General features: G+C 39.2%; 1 protein-coding gene across 2 annotated transcripts; it reads right to left on the bottom strand.

Annotated features, from left to right (window-relative positions):
* Nucleotides 1-177: 177 nt before the first annotated feature.
* On the bottom strand, nt 178-20489 carry tufm (Tu translation elongation factor, mitochondrial). 2 transcript variants are annotated; one of them, XM_057817790.1, is made up of 10 exons: nt 20216-20276; nt 19910-19956; nt 19694-19832; nt 16343-16509; nt 15943-16212; nt 15727-15859; nt 9148-9252; nt 8878-9029; nt 6192-6311; nt 178-930 (listed from the first exon to the last, which is right to left on the bottom strand). In XM_057817790.1, the coding sequence occupies exons 1-10, from the start codon at nt 20262-20264 to the stop codon at nt 766-768; spliced, it is 1347 nt and encodes a 448-aa protein (XP_057673773.1). In that variant the 5' UTR covers nt 20265-20276; the 3' UTR covers nt 178-765. The 2 variants fall into 2 exon arrangements, with proteins under 2 accessions (XP_057673773.1, XP_057673774.1); XM_057817791.1 differs by lacking the exon at nt 20216-20276 and adding an exon at nt 20403-20489 and having other exon boundaries at nt 179-930.
* Nucleotides 20490-20600: the final 111 nt, after the last annotated feature.

Below are 20600 nucleotides of genomic sequence, written 5' to 3' on the forward strand. Positions count from 1 at the left end.
ATTCCAAACCCTAGTATCCACCCGACCACACAGGAAATGGTATCATGAGCCCAAAAATGGTGTTGCGCTAGCACTATAAAAAATAAGTTTTGTGTAAAATACAGCTGCTGATAACCAAGATTTTTTTTAAATACAAAACTCCATGAATGGCAGTAATGCATTTCAACATTTTATTCTAGCATTTAGAATGTGTCAACATCTGGGTCATTTGACAGTTGGAATTCAATGTTTCGTTTTATGCGTTGTCAGTTGCATTAGTATGAAAAATGTTTTATATTCATTAGTGTCTGCTTATTTAACAAACTTTTTTGGTACAGATTTGTGTTGATATCTTTATTAGTAGGACATTGTCAAACTGAGAAACCTGCAAAGAAAAAAAACTAAAAGGAATCAATCCTTCCGGAGACCGACTACAATTATCAATTATCAAAAGACTGCCCTCATGTGTTATGTTAGTAGAGTCACATGCTGTATTCCAGTTTCACATGAACATTGGCGAATATGTAGGAGGAAGAAAAAATAAAAACAAAATTATTAAATACATTTTATTACATAAATGACAGAAGCAGACTGGCTGTTCACTACAACCACAGTGGCTTAACTTTACAAATATTTTGGTTGACTGGAGTATTGCGACATATGGGATGATGCTATGTGTATCCTGTGTATTTGTAAATTTGTAGGATTACAGTATTCATTTAGGCCAACTTCCTGTCTTCAAACCCCTGCCCCGTTACCCCGCCCTATCCTGACACCCTAACCCTACTAAACCCACTGATCTTCCTCTGTCGTCGTCAGGATGTCTGTCACCAGGCCGGTGCCGATGGTTTTGTTGCCATCTCGGAGAGTGAACCTCTGACCTTTTTCAAGGACCATTGGTTGTCGCAGTGTGAGGATCAAGGACGTGTCCTCCCCCGGCATCACCATTTCCTGAAAGGGACAACATTTGGTTGCATTTTACTTCAGTATGACAGACAAAATTAAGACTGAGAATTCTTTTTTACGAATTAGCTTCCATTGACAGTAACAGATGTCAAAGCTAGCAGTGAATAGTCATTGCCAAAGAGTTAATGAATTATGTATAGTGGTAAAAATGCACTAAAGTTCTCCAATTTATTTTAATTAGGGCGGTCAAAATTACCGCGTTAACGGGCGGTAATTAATTTTTTTAATCACGTTAAAATATTTGACTCAATTAACGCACATGCCCCGCTCAGACAGATTTAAATGACAGTACAGTGAAATGCCCACTTGTTAATTGTGTTTTGTGGAGTTTTGCCGCCCTCTACTGGCGCTTGGGTGCGACTGATTTTATACGCTTCAGCACCCATGAGCATTGCGTAAGTAATTATTGACATCAACAATGGCGGGCTACTAGTTTATAGTTTGATTGAAAATTTTACAAATTTTATTAAAACGAAAACATTAAGAGGGGTTTTAATATAAAATTTCTATAATTTGTACTAACATTTATCTTTTAAGAACTACAAGTCTTTCTATCCATGGATCGCTTTAACAGAATGTTAATAACGTTAATGCCATCTTGTTGATTTTTGTTATAATAAACAAATACAGTCCTTATGTACCGTATGTTGAATGTACAGTGCCTTGCAAAAGTATTCGGCCCCCTTGAATCTTGCAACCTTTCGCCACATTTCAGGCTTCAAACATAAAGATATAAAATTTAAATTTTTTGTCAAGAATCAACAACAAGTGGGACACAATCGTGAAGTGGAACAAAATTTATTGGATAATTTAAACTTTTTTAACAAATAAAAAACTGAAAAGTGGGGCGTGCAATATTATTCGGCCCCCTTGCGTTAATAATTTGTAGCGCCACCTTTTGCTCCAATTACAGCTGCAAGTCGCTTGGGGTCTGTTTCTATCAGTTTTGCACATCGAGAGACTGACATTCTTGCCCATTCTTCCTTGCAAAACAGCTCAAGCTCAGTGAGGTTGGATGGAGAGTGTTTGTGAACAGCAGTCTTCAGCTCTTTCCACAGATTCTCGATTGGATTCAGGTCTGGACTTTGACTTGGCCATTCTAACACCTGGATACGTTTATTTTTTAACCATTCCATTGTAGATTTGGCTTTATGTTTTGGATCATTGTCCTGTTGGAAGATAAATCTCCGTCCCAGTCTCAGGTCTTGTGCAGATACCAACAGGTTTTCTTCCAGAATGTATTTGGCTGCATCCATCTTCCCGTCAATTTTAACCATCTTCCCTGTCCCTGCTGAAGAAAAGCAGGCCCAAACCATGATGCTGCCACCACCATGTTTGACAGTGGGGATGGTGTGTTCAGGGTGATGAGCTGTGTTGCTTTTATGCCAAACATATCGTTTTGCATTGTGGCCAAAAAGTTCAATTTTGGTTTCATCTGACCAGAGCACCTTCTTCCACATGTTTGGTGTGTCTCCCAGGTGGCTTGTGGCAAACTTTAAACGAGACTTTTTATGGATATCTTTGAGAAATGGCTTTCTTCTTGCCACTCTTCCATAGAGGCCAGATTTGTGCAGTGTACGACTGATTGTTGTCCTATGGACAGACTCTCCCACCTCAGCTGTAGATCTCTGCAGTTCATCCAGAGTGATCATGGGCCTCTTGGCTTCATCTCTGATCAGTTTTCTCCTTGTTTGAGAAGAAAGTTTGGAAGGACGGCCGGGTCTTGGTAGATTTGCAGTGGTCTGATGCTCCTTCCATTTCAATATGATGGCTTGCACAGTGCTCCTTGAGATGTTTAAAGCTTGGGAAATCTTTTTGTATCCAAATCCGGCTTTAAACTTCTCCACAACAGTATCTCGGACCTGCCTGTTGTGTTCCTTGGTTTTCATAATGCTCTCTGCACTTTAAACAGAACCCTGAGACTATCAAAGAGCAGGTGCATTTATACGGAGACTTGATTACACACAGGTGGATTCTATTTATCATCATCGGTCATTTAGGACAACATTGGATCATTCAGAGATCCTCACTGAACTTCTGGAGTGAGTTTGCTGCACTGAAAGTAAAGGGGCCGAATAATATTGCACGCCCCACTTTTCAGTTTTTTATTTGTTAAAAAAGTTTAAATTATCCAATAAATGTTGTTCCACTTCACGATTGTGTCCCACTTGTTGTTGATTCTTGACAAATAAATTAAATTTCATATCTTTATGTTTGAAGCCTGAAATGTGGCGAAAGGTTGCAAGATTCAAGGGGGCCGAATACTTTTGCAAGGCACTGTATACATCCATCTTGTGTCTTAATGTTTTAATGCTGACATTTCAGATAGCGGCTCCTTGTTTGCTAACCACCTGAATCATCTCTGTAGGAATAATGGGTTGGTTCTATCCAGTAGGGAGCTCCTGCCTTCTGGCAGCTACACCCATATTAGTGAGGCATGGCACACTACATCATGGCTAGATCATTGTATATCAACAGTGGATGCTCACACGTCATTGGCACAGATGGAAATTCTATATAACATGTCTACCTCAGATCACATCCCTGTGAAGATGGTTATAAGTTTTGCTAATGTCCCGAATACTGTTAAAGCGAAGAGAAATTTTAACCCAGATCTGGTAGTCTGGTCTTCTCTTTCTAACGATGACATTACTTCCTATACTTCCGACACCGATGTACTGCTGAGTAATTTAAATCTGCCCAAGCAAGCAGTTATGTGTAGAAACAATAACTGCTGTGATCCCAATCATAAAACAGATGTCATGGAAATGTATAATCACATTGTGTCAGCACTACTTGCTGCCAGTAAACCCCTTAGTACACATAGGAGGAGTAGAATTAGGCCTGGCTGGAACACTTATGTCGCTGAATTTTATGCAGAAGCCTGTGAAGCTACCAAGGCTTGGGCTTCGGCAGGTAGACCCAGGCAGGGCCCCATATTTGAATATAAGAAGTGTACGAATGCAAAATATAAATACGCTCTACGGTACATCAAAAAGAACGAACAAAAACTGAGGGCAGACTCCAGGGCCAAGAAGTTATTTTGTAACAACACTAAAGCCTTTTGGAAGGAGGTGAGGCTTGCTACTAATTGCAAACCCTGCTTACCTTGCTCAATTGATGGCTTCTCGGGAGCTAATGCAATAGCTGCTTTCTGGCAACAGCATTACGAAAATCTTTTTAACTGTGTACCAACTGAACACTATCAAGTGAACAATGTCGAAGAGGTGTGCACAATTAAGACCCATGAGGTGTTTCACGTCATTAAGAACTTATCAGTTAATAGGTCCACAGGTATGGATTCTATATCTGCCGAACATCTTATGCATGCTAGTCCGAGGCTAGCTCCACTTCTTGCACTCTGCTTTACTTCCTTTATGGTTCACGGCTGTCTTCCCGACTCTATGATGTCGGTGATGCTGGTCCTTGTCATCAAGGATAAAGCAGGGAAAGTAAGCAGCTCGGACAATTACAGACCTATCGCCCTTGCTAGTGTTCTCTCTAAGGTATTTGAACTCCTCATGCTGGAGAGAGTTAGTACATTAATAAACTCTTCAGATAATCAGTTTGGCTTTAAACCTAGGCATGGCACAGACATGTGTATTTATGTTTTAAAAGAATTGGTCAACACCTATTTGAGGAAAAACTCGTCTATGTTTATGTGTTTTCTAGATGCTTCCAAAGCCTTTGATCGTGTAAACCACGGGAAGTTGTTTAGGAAATTAAGCCAAGCGGGAGTTCCCAATGACATCATAAGAATTCTTTTATATTGGTACACTCATCAAACTATGCAGGTTAAGTGGGACGGCTGTATGTCTGCCCCCTTCCAAGTTACCAACGGGGTCAGACGGGAGCATTTTGTCTCCAATTTTATTCAATTTTTATATGAATGACCTGTCAAAACTATTAAATAAGTGTAGAAATGGCTGCATGGTTGGTGGCTCGGTGGTCAACCATCTAATGTATGCAGATGATTGTGTGCTACTTAGCCCAAGCTCAGCAGGTCTACAGCAGCTACTCAATGTGGGTTCCGGGTATGGGGAGTTACACAACATTAAATACAATGAATCAAAGAGTGTCATTATGATTTTAAGAACCAAAGAGGACAAACGGTTGGTTTTCCCTAATTTTAAGTTGTCTGGTCAAGTTTTAAAGTCCTGTAGTCAGGTAAAATACCTTGGTCATCTGCTCACGGACACTCTGACTGACAACGAGGACATATTGCGACAGTGTCGCTCATTATATGTCCAAGCCAATGTTCTCTCTCGAAAATTTGGTCCATGCTCTGATGAGGTCAAGCTTGCCCTGTTCAAGGCTTATTGTACTCCCCTCTACACTGCGCATCTGTGGTCAAATTACACTAAGACAAGTTTTCAGAGACTGCAAGTGGCATACAATGATTCTTTGAGAATCTTGCTGAAAAGACCCAGATGGTGCAGTGCCTCTGAAATGTTTGTATCTGCTCGGGTGAATACTCTCCAGGCCCTTCTAAGGGTGCTAATGTTTAATTTTATTAATCGTTTGAAATGTTCTGAAAATGTGATTGTCTGGGGCCTGACAAACATTTTACATAGTTCTACTCGCTGCTTGTCACTGTTCTGGAAGCACTGGAATAGGTGCCTTTCAAAACTGGGCCAATAGATGGCCTAATTTTTTGTATCACTGTAGTTTACCTTCTTTTATTGTTATGTTGTTTTTAGTTTTGTATGGTTTGTTCCCTTGTATTGTGTGGTTGTGGCTTGGACCTTGAGTCTGTTAATAAATTTATCTATCTATCTATCTATCTATCTATTTTATCTTTTCATTCCAATAATAATTTACAGAAAAATATGGCATATTTTATAGATGGTTTGAATTGCGATTAATTGCGATTAATTACGATTAATGAATTATTAAGCTGTAATTAACTCAATTAAAAATTTTAATAGTTTGACAGCCCTAATTTTAATTAATTATTTTAATCTAATTGAAATTTTGAATTTCATGTTGCAAAGTTTTGGCAAACTAGTTAGCGAGAAATTCATTTTACTCATTCAATACTGATGTGCAATTAGTCCTTTATTGCTCCCCAGGGGCAAAATTCTGCTCCGATAAGCATAAACTAAATTAAAATATATAAAAAACATTAACTAAAAAAAAGTCATTTTCATCACGTTGGCTTAATTGCTCAGAGAATTTGAAAGGCTCCATAAAAAGTTTTGCTGTATTTCTTTTAGCCCTAAATTACAAAAAACACAAGCACAAACCTTGTCAGAAGACAGAGTGACTTTGCAGGCCATGTCCCACGTTAGGGAGAACATTACTGGTATGAAATTGGAAACAAACGGTTTGTGTCGTCCTCCCTCCTCCTTGCTTAGAATGTAGACCTGTAAATCCCAAAACGAACGAAAAAAGAATTTGGGAGGGCACGCCCTACTGGTCAAATAGTAGAACTTCTTAAAGAGAACCACAGATAAAAAGACATGAACCCGTATTTTTCAGACAATAAGTCCGCGTCCTATGCGTCCTATACTCTGGAGCGACTTATGTGTGATTATTTACGGTCGGGTCGGGCAGACTTCTCTCTCGCTAAGTTTTTTAAAAAAAAAATATATATATATATATATATATATATATATATATATTCATATATTTATACTAAAACGATGTATGGATGTTAAATAAACTATATAATTTGGATAAAACAGAGAAAGCGCTGTGCATGCCTGCGCATGTGAACGCAGTGGCCTAGCTCCCTTTTCAATCTTCCCCTCCCGCCCTGGCGCCCTCCACGAGTCCGCATCTTGGTATTTATTTTTTCAATATGGAGCAGCTACAAGTGAAAAACAAACTAAAGACAGGGGAATTGAAAAGCAAACAACTGCAGTAGGAGTGGGGTATGGAAAGGATTCAAATTGATTGTTGAAGATGCCATACAGAAACATGTGTCGGCTTCGCTGAATGTAAACGAATGTGTCGCTTTGGCGCTTTTCGGGCGGAGTTTTGGGCTCAAAAATAAAATTTCGGGGGTTTTCGGGCTCGGGCAAGCAAATCAAGGTAATTGATTGAGCTTGGGCCGTGTCCAGCTTTAATACCCGAGGGCCGGTCGGGTCGGACTGGATTTTTTAGGCCCAATCTAACTTCTGGCGTCATGTAATGTTAGCATAACGTACACCTATTCAGCATGTTGTTCTCTATTGTATTTTAAATTGCCTTTCAAGATGACATGTCTGTTCTTGGTGCTAGATTTCCCCCCAAAAAATGCGACTTATACTCCGGTGCGACTTATAGTCTAAAAAATACGGTAGTTCTTAAAAGATAAATGTTAGTACGAGTTATAATAATTTGACATTAAAACTTCTGTTAATGTTTTCGTTTTAATAAAATTTACAAAATTTCAAACCAAAAAATTAACTCGTAGCTCGCCATTGTTGTTGACGTCGCAGGGCGGTGACGTCACATGGCCACGCTGACCGTACTTTCAGTGTCACTGTTTAACTATGTAAGGTAGCGATTTAAATACACCACAAGGTGTCAATGGCGAGTTTTAAATTAGAGATCAAGCCTATGAGAGCGTTTTGTCCCTTGACAGACACTGTAGTTTTCTTTTTATTCCCCAGAGCGGGTCTATTGTGCCTTATGTTCAATTGTATGTTTTGACGGCAAGACGATTGATAATAGCTCCCAGCATCATTGTTTGTATATTCTGACTAAATATTTCCATTCATTGTATTTGCTGAGCTAAACGACTTGCTAAAATGTTTAGAGTTTGACCAAAGTCTGAGTAAGTTTTATGTGTATTTTGCATATCTATTTTGATTGTTAATTTGTGAATGCAAGTTCTCTTTGCATTGTTGTTCAACAGTGTGAGAATAGGGCCTCATTAATACAGACTGAGGCACTTTTCGTTTTGTGAACATTATTTTTTGAGAGATATGAATATTATTTTTGTTGTCTTTTCACTATATGTGAACGAAGAGTTGCCGAGTCGGCGCGGTCCGAGCTACAGATCTGAACGCCTGTGTCCACTCGCCTTTCTCTGCCTCTTAGATCTTGATGTGCAAAATAAAGCGTCATTATAATCTGTTGGGCATAAAATGATACAAATAGCGGGTGGTCAAACTAAGTTTAATGCATTTATTCGTTTTTCGTGTCACTTATTCACCGGGGAGCAAGCTTCGGGAGCAACATCTGATAAATCTGAACACCGGCAGGATGAGCAACAATCAGGATATCTGCTTTTACGTGACAAAAATAATGTAAGGCAGCATTCTCTCGGTCAAGGAGCCCCTTAGACGTCTCGGTAGAGGCAAACTGCATCAACATTTTCGTGTGCTGTGATGCACGGGCTCTCAGCAAAAATAATCAAACTGCTGTGTTTCACTGTATACCCAATCACATGGAAAGCACACAACAGCTCTGGATGCAAACTTTATCCATATTAGAATAAGTTGGATCACACAGTTTACCGTGAAGATCTGCAAACAGTTTTTGACATCAAACGCTCTCCTGCTCTCGTCAATAGAGAGTGCTGTTACTAGCGAATCTGACACATGAACGTCACTCGTCTCATCCCGTCTTTCCTGTTCATTTTGCTTTTGCTGTCCTTCTCATTAACGTTCAACTAGGGTTCAAATTGGAAGGGCAGAACTGATGACATGTTTATGTAGTTAAAGAGTGACACAGGAAGGCCGGCAGCGAACCCATTTGACGTCACCACCCTGCGGCGTCAATAACAATGGTGACCTACTGTACTAGTAAAAATAATTTTACAAATTTTATTAGAACGAAAACATTAAGAGAGGTTTTAATATCAAATTAATTATAAATCGTACCAACATTCAACTACATAACATACAAGTTAACAATTACATGTCTTTCTATCCGTGGTACACTGTAAAAGAAGCATTCTGAGTACACGAGTACGTCACGCAACATTATAACATTTCAAACCTGAGCCTGGACTTTTTGGTGAGGCTTGATAGATCCCGGCTTGCACATCACCATCCCTCTCCTCACATCCTCCCGCTTCAGGCCTCTGACCAGAGCACCCATGTTGTCCCCAGCCTCAGCCCGATCCAGAGACTTATGGAACATCTCGATATCTGAGCCCGACACCACCAACACCAGTTACATCTGATTATATTGCAGTCTTTTGAACTTGCTCAAATAAAATGAGGAAATCAAAACTTCTATGCGACTCTTCTAGTTTCTTCCACTTACCTGTAACCACAGATTTGGAGCTGCGATTGTGACCCACAAACTCACACTCATCCCCTTTCTTGATGATGCCCCTCTCCATGGTGCCAGTAACTACTGTGCCCCTGCCTGATCATGAAAACCAACAGGACGCATTCAAAACAATTGAATCACATAACGTTGCACAAAATACAGTTTTTCATAAAGCATTATTTACATACACATACAAAACAGAATGCTGTTGCAGCTTCAGAAGTTTTTACCAATATTTGGTATTAAGCAAATTGATGCTCAGCTTTCATGGACTCTTCCAGAATTATTATACAGAATTATTGTTGTAATTGCCTTTTACATTACAGTTATACAGCACTGTGGATAAAAATATATAAGGCGGAAAACACAGACAAGACTATAAAAGCAGTTTCTGCTCTTGCACCCATCTTTAAAATATATTATTATATATTCATATTATATACAGTGCCTTGCAAAAGTATTCGGCCCCCTTGAACCTTGCAACCTTTAGCCACATTTCAGGCTTCAAACATAAAGATATAAAATTTTAATTTTTTGTCAAGAATCAACAACAAGTGGGACACAATCGTGAAGTGGAACGAAATTTATTGGATAATTTAAACTTTTTTAACAAATAAAAAACTAAAAAGTGGGGCGTGCAATATTATTCGGCCCCCTTGCGTTAATACTTTGTAGCGCCACCTTTTGCTCCAATTACAGCTGCAAGTCGCTTGGGGTATGTTTCTATCAGTTTTGCACATCGAGAGACTGACATTCTTGCCCATTCTTCCTTGCAAAACAGCTCGAGCTCAGTGAGGTTGGATGGAGAGTGTTTGTGAACAGCAGTCTTCAGCTCTTTCCACAGATTCTCGATTGGATTCAGGTCTGGACTTTGACTTGGCCATTCTAACACCTGGATACGTTTATTTTTTAACCATTCCATTGTAGATTTGGCTTTATGTTTTGGATCATTGTCCTGTTGGAAGATAAATCTCCGTCCCAGTCTCAGGTCTTGTGCAGATACCAACAGGTTTTCTTCCAGAATGTTCCTGTATTTGGCTGCATCCATCTTCCCGTCAATTTTAACCATCTTCCCTGTCCCTGCTGAAGAAAAGCAGGCCCAAACGATGATGCTGCCACCACCATGTTTGACAGTGGGGATGGTGTGTTCAGGGTGATGAGCTGTGTTGCTTTTACGTCAAACATATCGTTTTGCATTGTGGCCAAAAAGTTCCATTTTGGTTTCATCTGACCAGAGCACCTTCTTCCACATGTTTGGTGTGTCTCCCAGCTGGCTTGTGGCAAACTTAAAACAAGACTTTTTATGGATATCTTTGAGAAATGGCTTTCTTCTTGCCACTCTTCCATAAAGGCCAGATTTGTGCAGTGTACGACTGATTGTTGTCCTATGGACAGACTCTCCCACCTCAGCTGTAGATCTCTGCAGTTCATCCAGAGTGATCATGGGCCTCTTGGCTGCATCTTTGATCAGTTTTCTCCTTGTTTGAGAAGAAAGTTTGGAAGGACGGCCGGGTCTTTGTAGATTTGCAGTGGTCTGATGCTCCTTCCATTTCAATATGATGGCTTGCACAGTGCTCCTTGAGATGTTTAAAGCTTGGGAAATCTTTTTGTATCCAAATCCGGCTTTAAACTTCTCCACAACAGTATCTCGGACCTGCCTGGTGTGTTCCTTGGTTTTCATAATGCTCTCTGCACTTTAAACAGAACCCTGAGACTATCACAGAGCATGTGCATTTATACGGAGACTTGATTACACACATTTGGATTCTATTTATCATCATCGGTCATTTAGGACAACATTGGATCATTCAGAGATCCTCACTGAACTTCTGGAGTGAGTTTGCTGCACTGAAAGTAAAGGGGCCGAATAATATTGCACGCCCCACTTTTCAGTTTTTTATTTGTTAAAAAAGTTTAAATTATCCAATAAATGTTGTTCCACTTCACGATTGTGTCCCACTTGTTGTTGATTCTTGACAAAAAAATTAAATTTCATATCTTTATGTTTGAAGCCTGAAATGTGGCGAAAGGTTGCAAGATTCAAGGGGGCCGAATACTTTTGCAAGGCACTGTATATTATATAATAATATATATAATTAGGGTTGTTCCGATCATGTTTTTTTGCTCCCGATCCGATCCCGATCGTTTTAGTTTGAGTATCTGCCGATCCCGATATTTCCCGATCCGATTGCTTTTTTTTTGCTCCCGATTCAATTCCAAACATTCCCGATAATTTTTCCCGATCATATACATTTTGGCAATGCATTAAGAAAAAAAATGAATAAAACTCGGACGAATATATACATCCAACTTTTGTTTATTATGACAAATCCTCAAGATGGCATTTACATTATTAACATTCTTTCTGTGGGAGGGATCCACAGATAGAAAGACTTATGACTTTGTATATTGTGACTAAATATTGCCATCTAGTGTATTTGTTGAGCTTTCAGTAAATGATACTGCAGCCATGCCCCAATGCATGATGGGAAGTGGAACCATGATGGGAAGTGGAACCATGACTGTGTGTCGTGCTACCAATGGATATATCTTCTTTGCTTTGGGAAATAACTTAAGGTGTTAAGACAAAGATCAATTGCCACCTTGCTCCCTCACATTGCTTCCCATGACATTTCTAATCATAGGGAGAGGGATTGCAAGGCTTTAGCCAATTAAAGAAAGGCTCCAAAGGCTGCCAAAATTCACTCTACTCATTTAGTGCTGCCTTTTATCTCTCTATATAGGTAAAACGGCGTCATTACAAATTGAGCGCGACAATGAGTGAGAGGGTCGTGCAGCGCATACATTAATTGCGTTAATTATTTTAACGTGACACATTTTTTTAAAAATAATTGCCGCCGTTATCGGGATATTTTTGATAACCCTACCTTAAGCCTAAACTAAAGACTCTGGATGAGTGTAACAAATTATGTCTGTAACGTTAAATACAATTAGAAAACGATTTAATTAAAAGTAAAAAATAAAAAATATATATATATATATTAAATAAAGGCATGTCCGATATTTTTTTGCCGATTCCGATACTTTGAAAATGACGTGATCTGACCCGATCGATTGGCGTATATGATATAAATAAAACTGCTGTATTTTAAGCCTAAAGAACTGTTGTGCTTCATAGAACAATATGTCTACACGCTGCCATAGCAGATTCATGCCGCATTAAGCCCCCGAACTATTTTTGTCCGTTTTACCCTGGATACCCCCGTTTACAGACGTCGCGCAACCGCTTTTGTTTCAACCCAGCCATAAAAAGAAGCTCAGTAATTATATCTATTATTCAAAATGTCTGTCATTTTTAGCTTATAATCATTAATTGATGTTTAATATTTTGTTTTTAAAAAAAAATACGACTTTAAAAAATTATTCACTCGCATATTTTAAACTTTTATACAAATTACGTCACAATGAAAAAAAATGGTGCCTGTAAATAAGTCACGGATATCTACCTCATAACTATGGCTTAATTTTATTGTTTCGTTAATGTCGTATTTACCCCGGTATGTTAGATGATAAATTATCGATCCAAACAAAGAAAAACTGGGAAAAAAAAAGAAAAAAAAAACGTTTAAAAGGGCAAATATTTGAAAAAGAACATTTCGACCACTTCTAGATGTCTGCGATTTCTGCATCGCGACCCTTTTTATAGTACCATGTTTCACCCATAAAATCCCCCAAAAATCCGGCTGTGGCCATTCACATCTGTGTCTTGACACTCGATGATACATGCTACATGGAGTTCTTGGATCGAAACAAGGTAAGTATGCAATGCTCACCTCCAGTTAGTGTTTTGCTGTTTAAAAATGTTATATTTTTTTTAAATACCCTCCTGTTCAAAATTTTTCTTCTCCCGGAAAATTGAGATTTTAAGCTTTCCAATGATGTATCACACATGCATAAGGACAATTTTAAAAATTTGGCGAAATTGGGGGTCTCAGAGCGGAACTTCAAGTCACCTGAGTGTTTTCCATCATAGACAAATAGTTACCGTAAGTATTCGACAGTTTCAATCTAAATTGAGCATTGTTCTCCTTGTTAACCCTTTCAAGAATAGTGGACATCTATTCAAAATGTATCATTCACTGCCAGCCCAGGTCACAGAGTATGTGTTGTGGTAGTTGGTAAGAGGGAAATCAACACAGGGTTCTTGCACCCTTTAAAGTCCAATTTAATGCTTTTTAAGACATATTTAAGACCTTCAAAATAAAATTTAAGACATTAACATGTCGCAACAACTTTTGATGAAGGAAAAACTGTTGGTGTACCTCTGGTACCTTGCGATACGATACGATTTGCAATAAAAGCGTTACGATACGGCGATCCAACAATCAGGAAATCATTCTAGAATATTCTACAAACAACAAATAAACAGAAAAAACAAGCTATTTTCATCCTTCTGCTGCGAATTTATCACTAGTACTGTAGCTAGAGGTGGGAATCTTGGTGCACCTAAAAATTTGATTAAGATTCAGAGGCTACGATTCGATTATAAATCGATTTTTGGTGCCCCGCCCAAACTGGCCCCCCGCTATTAGCTGCTTTTAATGTTTCGTACATTAGTTACAAAAATTGTAAAAAAATCCTCTCCAGCTTAAATAAACGACTATTTCCTTATCAAATTAACAGTTCAAAACAGTAAATAAAATACTCAAGTCCCCATTCTGTATCAGCAGCTTTAAACTTCATTCAATTAATTCAATGTTGTGAATCAACCGTTAAAGTTGTTAAAATTGCTCACGTTTTTCCATAATTTCCCTTCTGTCTTTCGACATGTGGACGTTTTAAAACTGCTTCATCATTTAAAGAGAGATATAAGTCAATATGTTGCCAATTTAGGAGTATTGTAGATAAAAAGTTACCGTAATTAGGTTCGCTCGGAAGGTTCACTACAAGTCTTTCCGAGAAGTCTACTACTTGGGCTGTTTACTAACACCGGCAAGTTTGTCATTTTGCATCTAGTTCTCTTTACATGTGCTAACGCCGACGAGTCCATCATTTCGCATCTAGATCTATATGCATAAAATATCTACCGTAGCATTATGTGGACGTAGTTTGTAGCAACGTGGACGTTGTTTGAAGCAACTGTCTGCCACAGTCAGGTATTATTGTTTTTTTAATCTAGCGGCATAAATTGTCGGTCCATTCCTCATTGAGTCCCAAAGACCACGCTGTGTTTTATTTCCGCTTTATTTGGCATATTTCAATAATCGGAATTTGGATGTTTGTGAATCGTTCTCGAATCTTCCACGACCGAATCGCGAATAATCTAAGAATCGGAAATTTCGCACGCCTCTGCCAGTAGACATCTAATCCGTTTAAAACGGCTGTCTAAGGCCGTCAATGGCAGCCAATGCCAGAAAGAGAATTCATTTTGGGACATTTGACATCATTTCCTGTTGATTTTCGATCAATTCCTTTTCCTGTTGAGGCATTTTCAGGTCACTTCCTGGGTTACAGAAAAGGAAGTGACACAAGACTGTCCCCAAATGAAGAGGAAGTGACTCAAAATCAACAGGAAGCAACCTGGAAATTCACTACAATGAAAAAGAAGTGACCTGGAAAGACTGGCTGAGAATGCTCTGGTTTCATTGCCACTGACAACGCTAGACGTCCAATCCGGTCAAAATAAGCCAGTGAGCTACCTCTATACTAATGAAAGATTTTGGTAGCAACCTGTTGGTTCTTTTTGTTTTTGTTCTTTTAACAGCGACACTTTTTTAAAACGATATATCGATTCTTGGTGGGAGCATATCGATAACCTTTTGGGTTACAAAGTACTGTGATATATCACCTTTTTGATATATTGTCACATCCCTAATTTTCACCGGGCACTGTAGTTATCACTAGGGTTCAACCACCTCGTAAATAAACTATCTTCCATCCATTTGATTAAATGTACACCTCAACATCTCTGCATATTACCGCTCACCTGCACAACCGCGAATAACCAGGAAATGCCGTCATGGCGACAACTCGAGTCGCTGACGTACGCTGAGGTTGCGGACCGCATAACAATCTCAAAGTCTCGTATTTAGTGCACTGCCATTAATAAAACAAATACACACCATTATAAGTTTTACGGAAGATTACAGTAGTAATTTCCCTGGCATTAAATGCATCGTCTGGAAATCAAGTACCTTTATTTTTTTTTTACCTTTATTCCTGTTTTTTTTTTTTTTTTTTTAATTGATTCCAATGTGTTTTAATTCATTTTTGAAGTTCAATTTTTTAAATTTATTTTATTTTATTTGGAATTATTTATATATATATATATATATTTTTTTTTTAACTTGCATTTTTTTATTGGTTTAATTGATTACCATTCATTTTTGTCCCCCTAAAACAGATCAGTCAAATTATTCACTCATTTAAAATTAATTGTATATTATTTTTACAGTAATACTACAATTGGATGCCATATGGGTATTGCAAACTACTGTCTTGCAGGCCACAAGTCTGAAACCCCTATCCTATATGAATATAATAAAAACATTTAAGGGAAAAAATATATTTAATTTATGCATGAAAGGGTTAACACTATAGAGTTCATACCTGGAATTGAATAAACACTTTCGATGGGAAAAAGGAAAGGCTTTTCCAGTTCTCTTTTGGGCAACGGTACATAAGAATCCACAATCTCCAGAAGGTTCAGAACTGCATTTATGCCAAGCTCCGGCTGCCTTCCCTGAAATACAGCATTTCAGTCAGACAAGACATAAGTGTGCCGCATTCGGTAGATTCTCGAAGCTGAATTCTGCCTTCACTAACCTCCAGGGCACAAAGGGCAGAGCCAATCACAACGGGCGTGTTGTCGCCGTCGTAGCCGAACTCCGTGAGAAGCTCACGGATCTCAATCTCCACCAGCTCCAGCATCTCCTTGTCATCCACGGCGTCCGCCTTGTTGATGAACACCACCACGTGCTCTACGCCAATCTGCCTCGCCAGCAGTAAGTGCTCGCGCGTTTGGGGCATCTGGCCGTCAGTGGCCGCCACCACCAGGATGCAACCGTCCATCTGAGAGGTGCCTGTGATCATGTTCTGAAAAAAGGGGACATTGTGCCTCACAACATAAAGCAAATATAAAATAATAACGTAGAAACTCTAAAATTTGGGCAATTGCATGTCATGGTAAAATTTTGCGGCTTCTTTTAACACTTCAACAGCTTACCTTAACATAGTCAGCATGACCGGGGCAGTCCGTGTGAGCGTAATGTCTGTTGGCTGTGGTATATTCAACATGAGAGGCGTTGATGGTGATTCCTCGAGCCTTCTCTTCAGGGGCGTTGTCGATTTCCTCATACTTTTTAAAGTTGGCACCACCAGCATCAGCGAGCACTGAAGATTAGGGGTATATCGATATGGTGATACAGTGTATCACAAAAGTGAGTACACCCATCGTATTTCTGCAGATATTTCAGTATATCTTTTCATGGGACAGCATTGACAAAATGACACTTTGACACAATGAAAAGTAGTCTGTGTGCAGCTTATAAAATAGAGTTAATTTATTTTTCCCTCAAAATAACTCAAAATATAGCCATTAATATCCAAACCCCTGGCGACAAAAGTGAGTACACCCCCTTAGAAACTACATCCCTAAATGTCCAAATTGAGTACTGCTTGTAATTTTCCCTCCAAAATCTCATATGACTCGTTAGTGTTACTAGGTCCAGGAGTGCATAGGGAGCAGGTGTGTTCAAATTTGTAGTGCAGCTCTCACACTTTCTCATACTGGTCACTGAAAGTTCCAACATGCCACCACATGGCAAAGAACTCTCTGAGGATCTTAAAAGACATATTGTTGCGCTACATGAAGATTGCCAGGGCTACAAGAAGATTGCCAACACCCTGATACTGAGCTGCAGCACAGTGGCTAAGATCATCCAGCGTTTTAAAAGAGCAAGGTCCACTCAGAACAGGCCTCGGGTTGGTCGTCCGAAGAAGCTGAGCGCACGTGCTGAGCATCACATCCAAATGCTTTCTTTGAAAGATCATCGCAGGAGTGCTATCAGCATTGCTGCAGAGATTGAAGAGGTGGGGGGTCAGTCTGTTAGTGCTCAGACCATACGCCGCACTCTACATCAAATTGGTGTGCATGGCTGTCACCCCAGGAGGAAGCCTCTTCTGAAGACGGTACACAAGAAAGCCTGCGAACAGTTTGCTGAAGACATGTCAACAAAGATATGGATTACTGGAACCATGTCCTATGGTCTGATGAGACGAAGATTAATTTTTTTGGTTCCGATGGTCTCAAGTCATGTGGTCAGATGAGACCAAAGTAGAACTTTTTGGTGCAAACATTACTCATCGTGTGTGGAAGAAAAAGAATGATGAGTACAATCCCAAGAACATCATCCCCAACTGTGAAGTATGGGGGTGGAAACCTCATACTTTGGTGCTGCTTTTTGGCAAAGGGGACAGGACGACTGTACTGTATAAAGCAGAGGATGAATGGTGAAATGTATCGTCAGTTTTTGAGCCACATCCTCCTTCCCTCAGTCAAAAACTTGAAGATGAGTCGTGGCTGGATCTTCTAACACGACAATGATGAACAACCAAGCTTACCAAGGAGTGGCTGCGTAAAAAGCATATCAAGGTTCTGAAGTGGCCTAGCCAGTCTTCAGACCTCAATCCAATAAAAAATCTTTAGCTAGAGCTGAGACTTTTTTTTCAACAACAGCTCTGAAACCTGACAGATCAAGAGAAGATTTGTGTGGAGTAATGGGCAAAAATCCCTGTTTCCATACGTGAAAACCTGGTGAAGAACTACAGAAAGCGTCTGACCTATGCAATTGCAAACAAAGGCTTCTGCACTAAATATTAGCACAGATTTTATAAGGGGTACAAATACTTCTGAACCCCACTAAATTACAAATAAATTATTTAAATCATACAAAGTGAATTTCAGATTTTTTTTTTTTTTTTTAGATTATGTCTCCATAAGGGGAAATGCATCTACGATTGAAATTTTAGACCTCTACCTATTTTCTAAGTGGGTGAACTTCTAAAATCACAAGGGTTGCAAATATTTCTCCTCCTCACTGTATATACCCGACCCCTGACCTGAACCCATGACTATCTTTAGATTCTGCTTTTAATCAAACTTCTTTTTCATGTATATTTTTGTTTTTTGTCATAAATGGGACACTCCGCATCCATGTTACAGCTGGGTCTCCCTGAAAATAATTCCCATGTTAACCTAATTTGTAAGCAGTGTGTCAAAATGTATAGAGAATAAAATATAGATTCATAAGTTTGTAGCTGCATGCATTTATTATGAAAGCATTCATAGTTAAACAGTGAAAATTAAAGGAAACTTTGCATGTCGATTTACAGTGAGCACCCCTGAATCTTCTGCTTGCGCCCCTACAATTTTAAGTTAGTGGCCACTGTGCTCCTAGTAAAAAAAGTGTGAGTCTGGAGTCCTGCCGAATAAAAATGAATTGGTCGTCTAGCGCTGTCAATAAGGGGTGTGACAATATATCTACAGTAAATGGTGATATATCGTGATACTTTGTATCCCAAATCGATATGTTCCTGCCAAGAATCGAAATATCGTTTTAAAAAGGTCTCAATGTCTTAAAAAAAATGAACCAACAATTTGCTAGCAAAATCTTCCAGCATAATAGTGTCTCAATTAACTCTAAGGCTGCATTGATGGCGCTTGACGCCCAATCCACTTAGATTGGGAACGTTCGTTTATTCAAAACCAGAGCGTTCAGTCATTCTGTCCGATTTTCAGGGCATTTACAGGTCACTTGCTGTTCATTTTAGGGCATTTACAGGTCATTTCCTGTTGAGTTTGAGTCACTGCCTATTCATTTGGGTGATTCCCAGGTCACTTCCTGTTCTGTAACGCAAAATAAACAGGAAGTGACCCATAAAATACCCCAAAATCAACAGGAAGTAACTGAAAATCAACAGGTAAATGACCTTAAATGCCCCAAAATTACCTAATTGCCTGGCATTGGCTGCAACTGACGGCCATAGACGTTCAATCCATTTGAAGTGGGAGGGATGGCAGGTTCGTTCATTCGCTGCCACCCCCCCAGTTCAAATGGATTGGACGTCTACTCGTGATAAACTCATTCCAATTCACAGCAGAAGCTCGTTTTTCTGTTTATTAGTTGTTCATAGAATATCCTAGAATGATTTCCTGACCAACGTATTGATAATCGTTGTATCGCCATATCGTCATATTATCGTTATCGTGAGCATTGTATCGCAAATTTTATCGTCTCGGGAGGTACCAAGAGGTTCCCACTCCTACTGTCAATGGTACTCAAACATTAGCATTCAAAGCTACTCCTCCCAATTTGAATTAATTGAATGTTGGACGTTCATTTGCCCCTTCCAGTTAAAATGAACTGGACGTCTGGCGCCGTCAATGAAAGCAAAACAAATAAAGGAGGGCCTTGTAAGCATTAAAAAAACTAATGCATGAAAGGGTTATGTTCAGCCTTACACGATACAGCCATTCTAAATGCAATCATTTCCCGGATAAGATGCACATCCTTACCCTTAGTGATGGCTGCAGTTAGGGTAGTCTTGCCATGGTCAACATGTCCAATGGTTCCGACATTGACATGGGGCTTTTCTCTGCTGTAAGATTTCTTTGCTTCTGCAGCAAAGGTCCGCCGACTCAGAGGCAGAGCACACTGTAAAATAAAAGATGAAAGAAAATTAGAGATGACTATTTTATTGACTCTGTACAGGATAGTGCGTGTACACTCACTAATTTAAATGAGCTCTGCACCAGGCTAGGTGAGGACAAATGAAGAGCTGGAGAAAAAGATAATGTAATATTATTTCTGGATAGAGAATCCTATTTGGTCTAACAACCTGACAAAAGCGCACCATCACACCATTAAAGCCTAAGCAGGTTCTGGCAAAACTACTGTCTTACCAAACTGATTATAACTAAGTTCTCTGAAAATATGGCAATATGTAGACATTTCTAAATCAACCTTAAAATAAATTCCAATGTAAATGAATTAATCGATCACTTTCTTCCTTCTAGTTAGCTGTAATGTTAGCTTACAATCACCGGTAACGTGACCTTGCTGTGCTGTGAGCATAGGGAGCATCATTACGTTTTCCTGGCATGTTTAAGGCTACAATAAAACACAAATGCATGTTCGCAACTACACGGATTGAGTGAACAAACAATCAGAAACACAAAACAGTACAAGAATGTTGAAAATTTGTTGGGGTACGTCTAATTTTACCAGAGACGCAAGCACGCAGTCCTAAAAGCGCTGCCATTTTGGACAGTCAGACAATTCGACGACAAAATGTTATACAAGAGAACAATAGGGTGGAAGTAGGGCACCTTGTTAAGAACGTGCAGGCAAAATCTGATGGCCCAAATTTTACTGGTACTTCTTAGTATTTGCTAGTTCTAAAATATAATTTTCCCTCCATTC

Source organism: Corythoichthys intestinalis, chromosome 16, assembly GCF_030265065.1.
Source record: "Corythoichthys intestinalis isolate RoL2023-P3 chromosome 16, ASM3026506v1, whole genome shotgun sequence".
NCBI lineage: Eukaryota > Metazoa > Chordata > Actinopteri > Syngnathiformes > Syngnathidae > Corythoichthys > Corythoichthys intestinalis.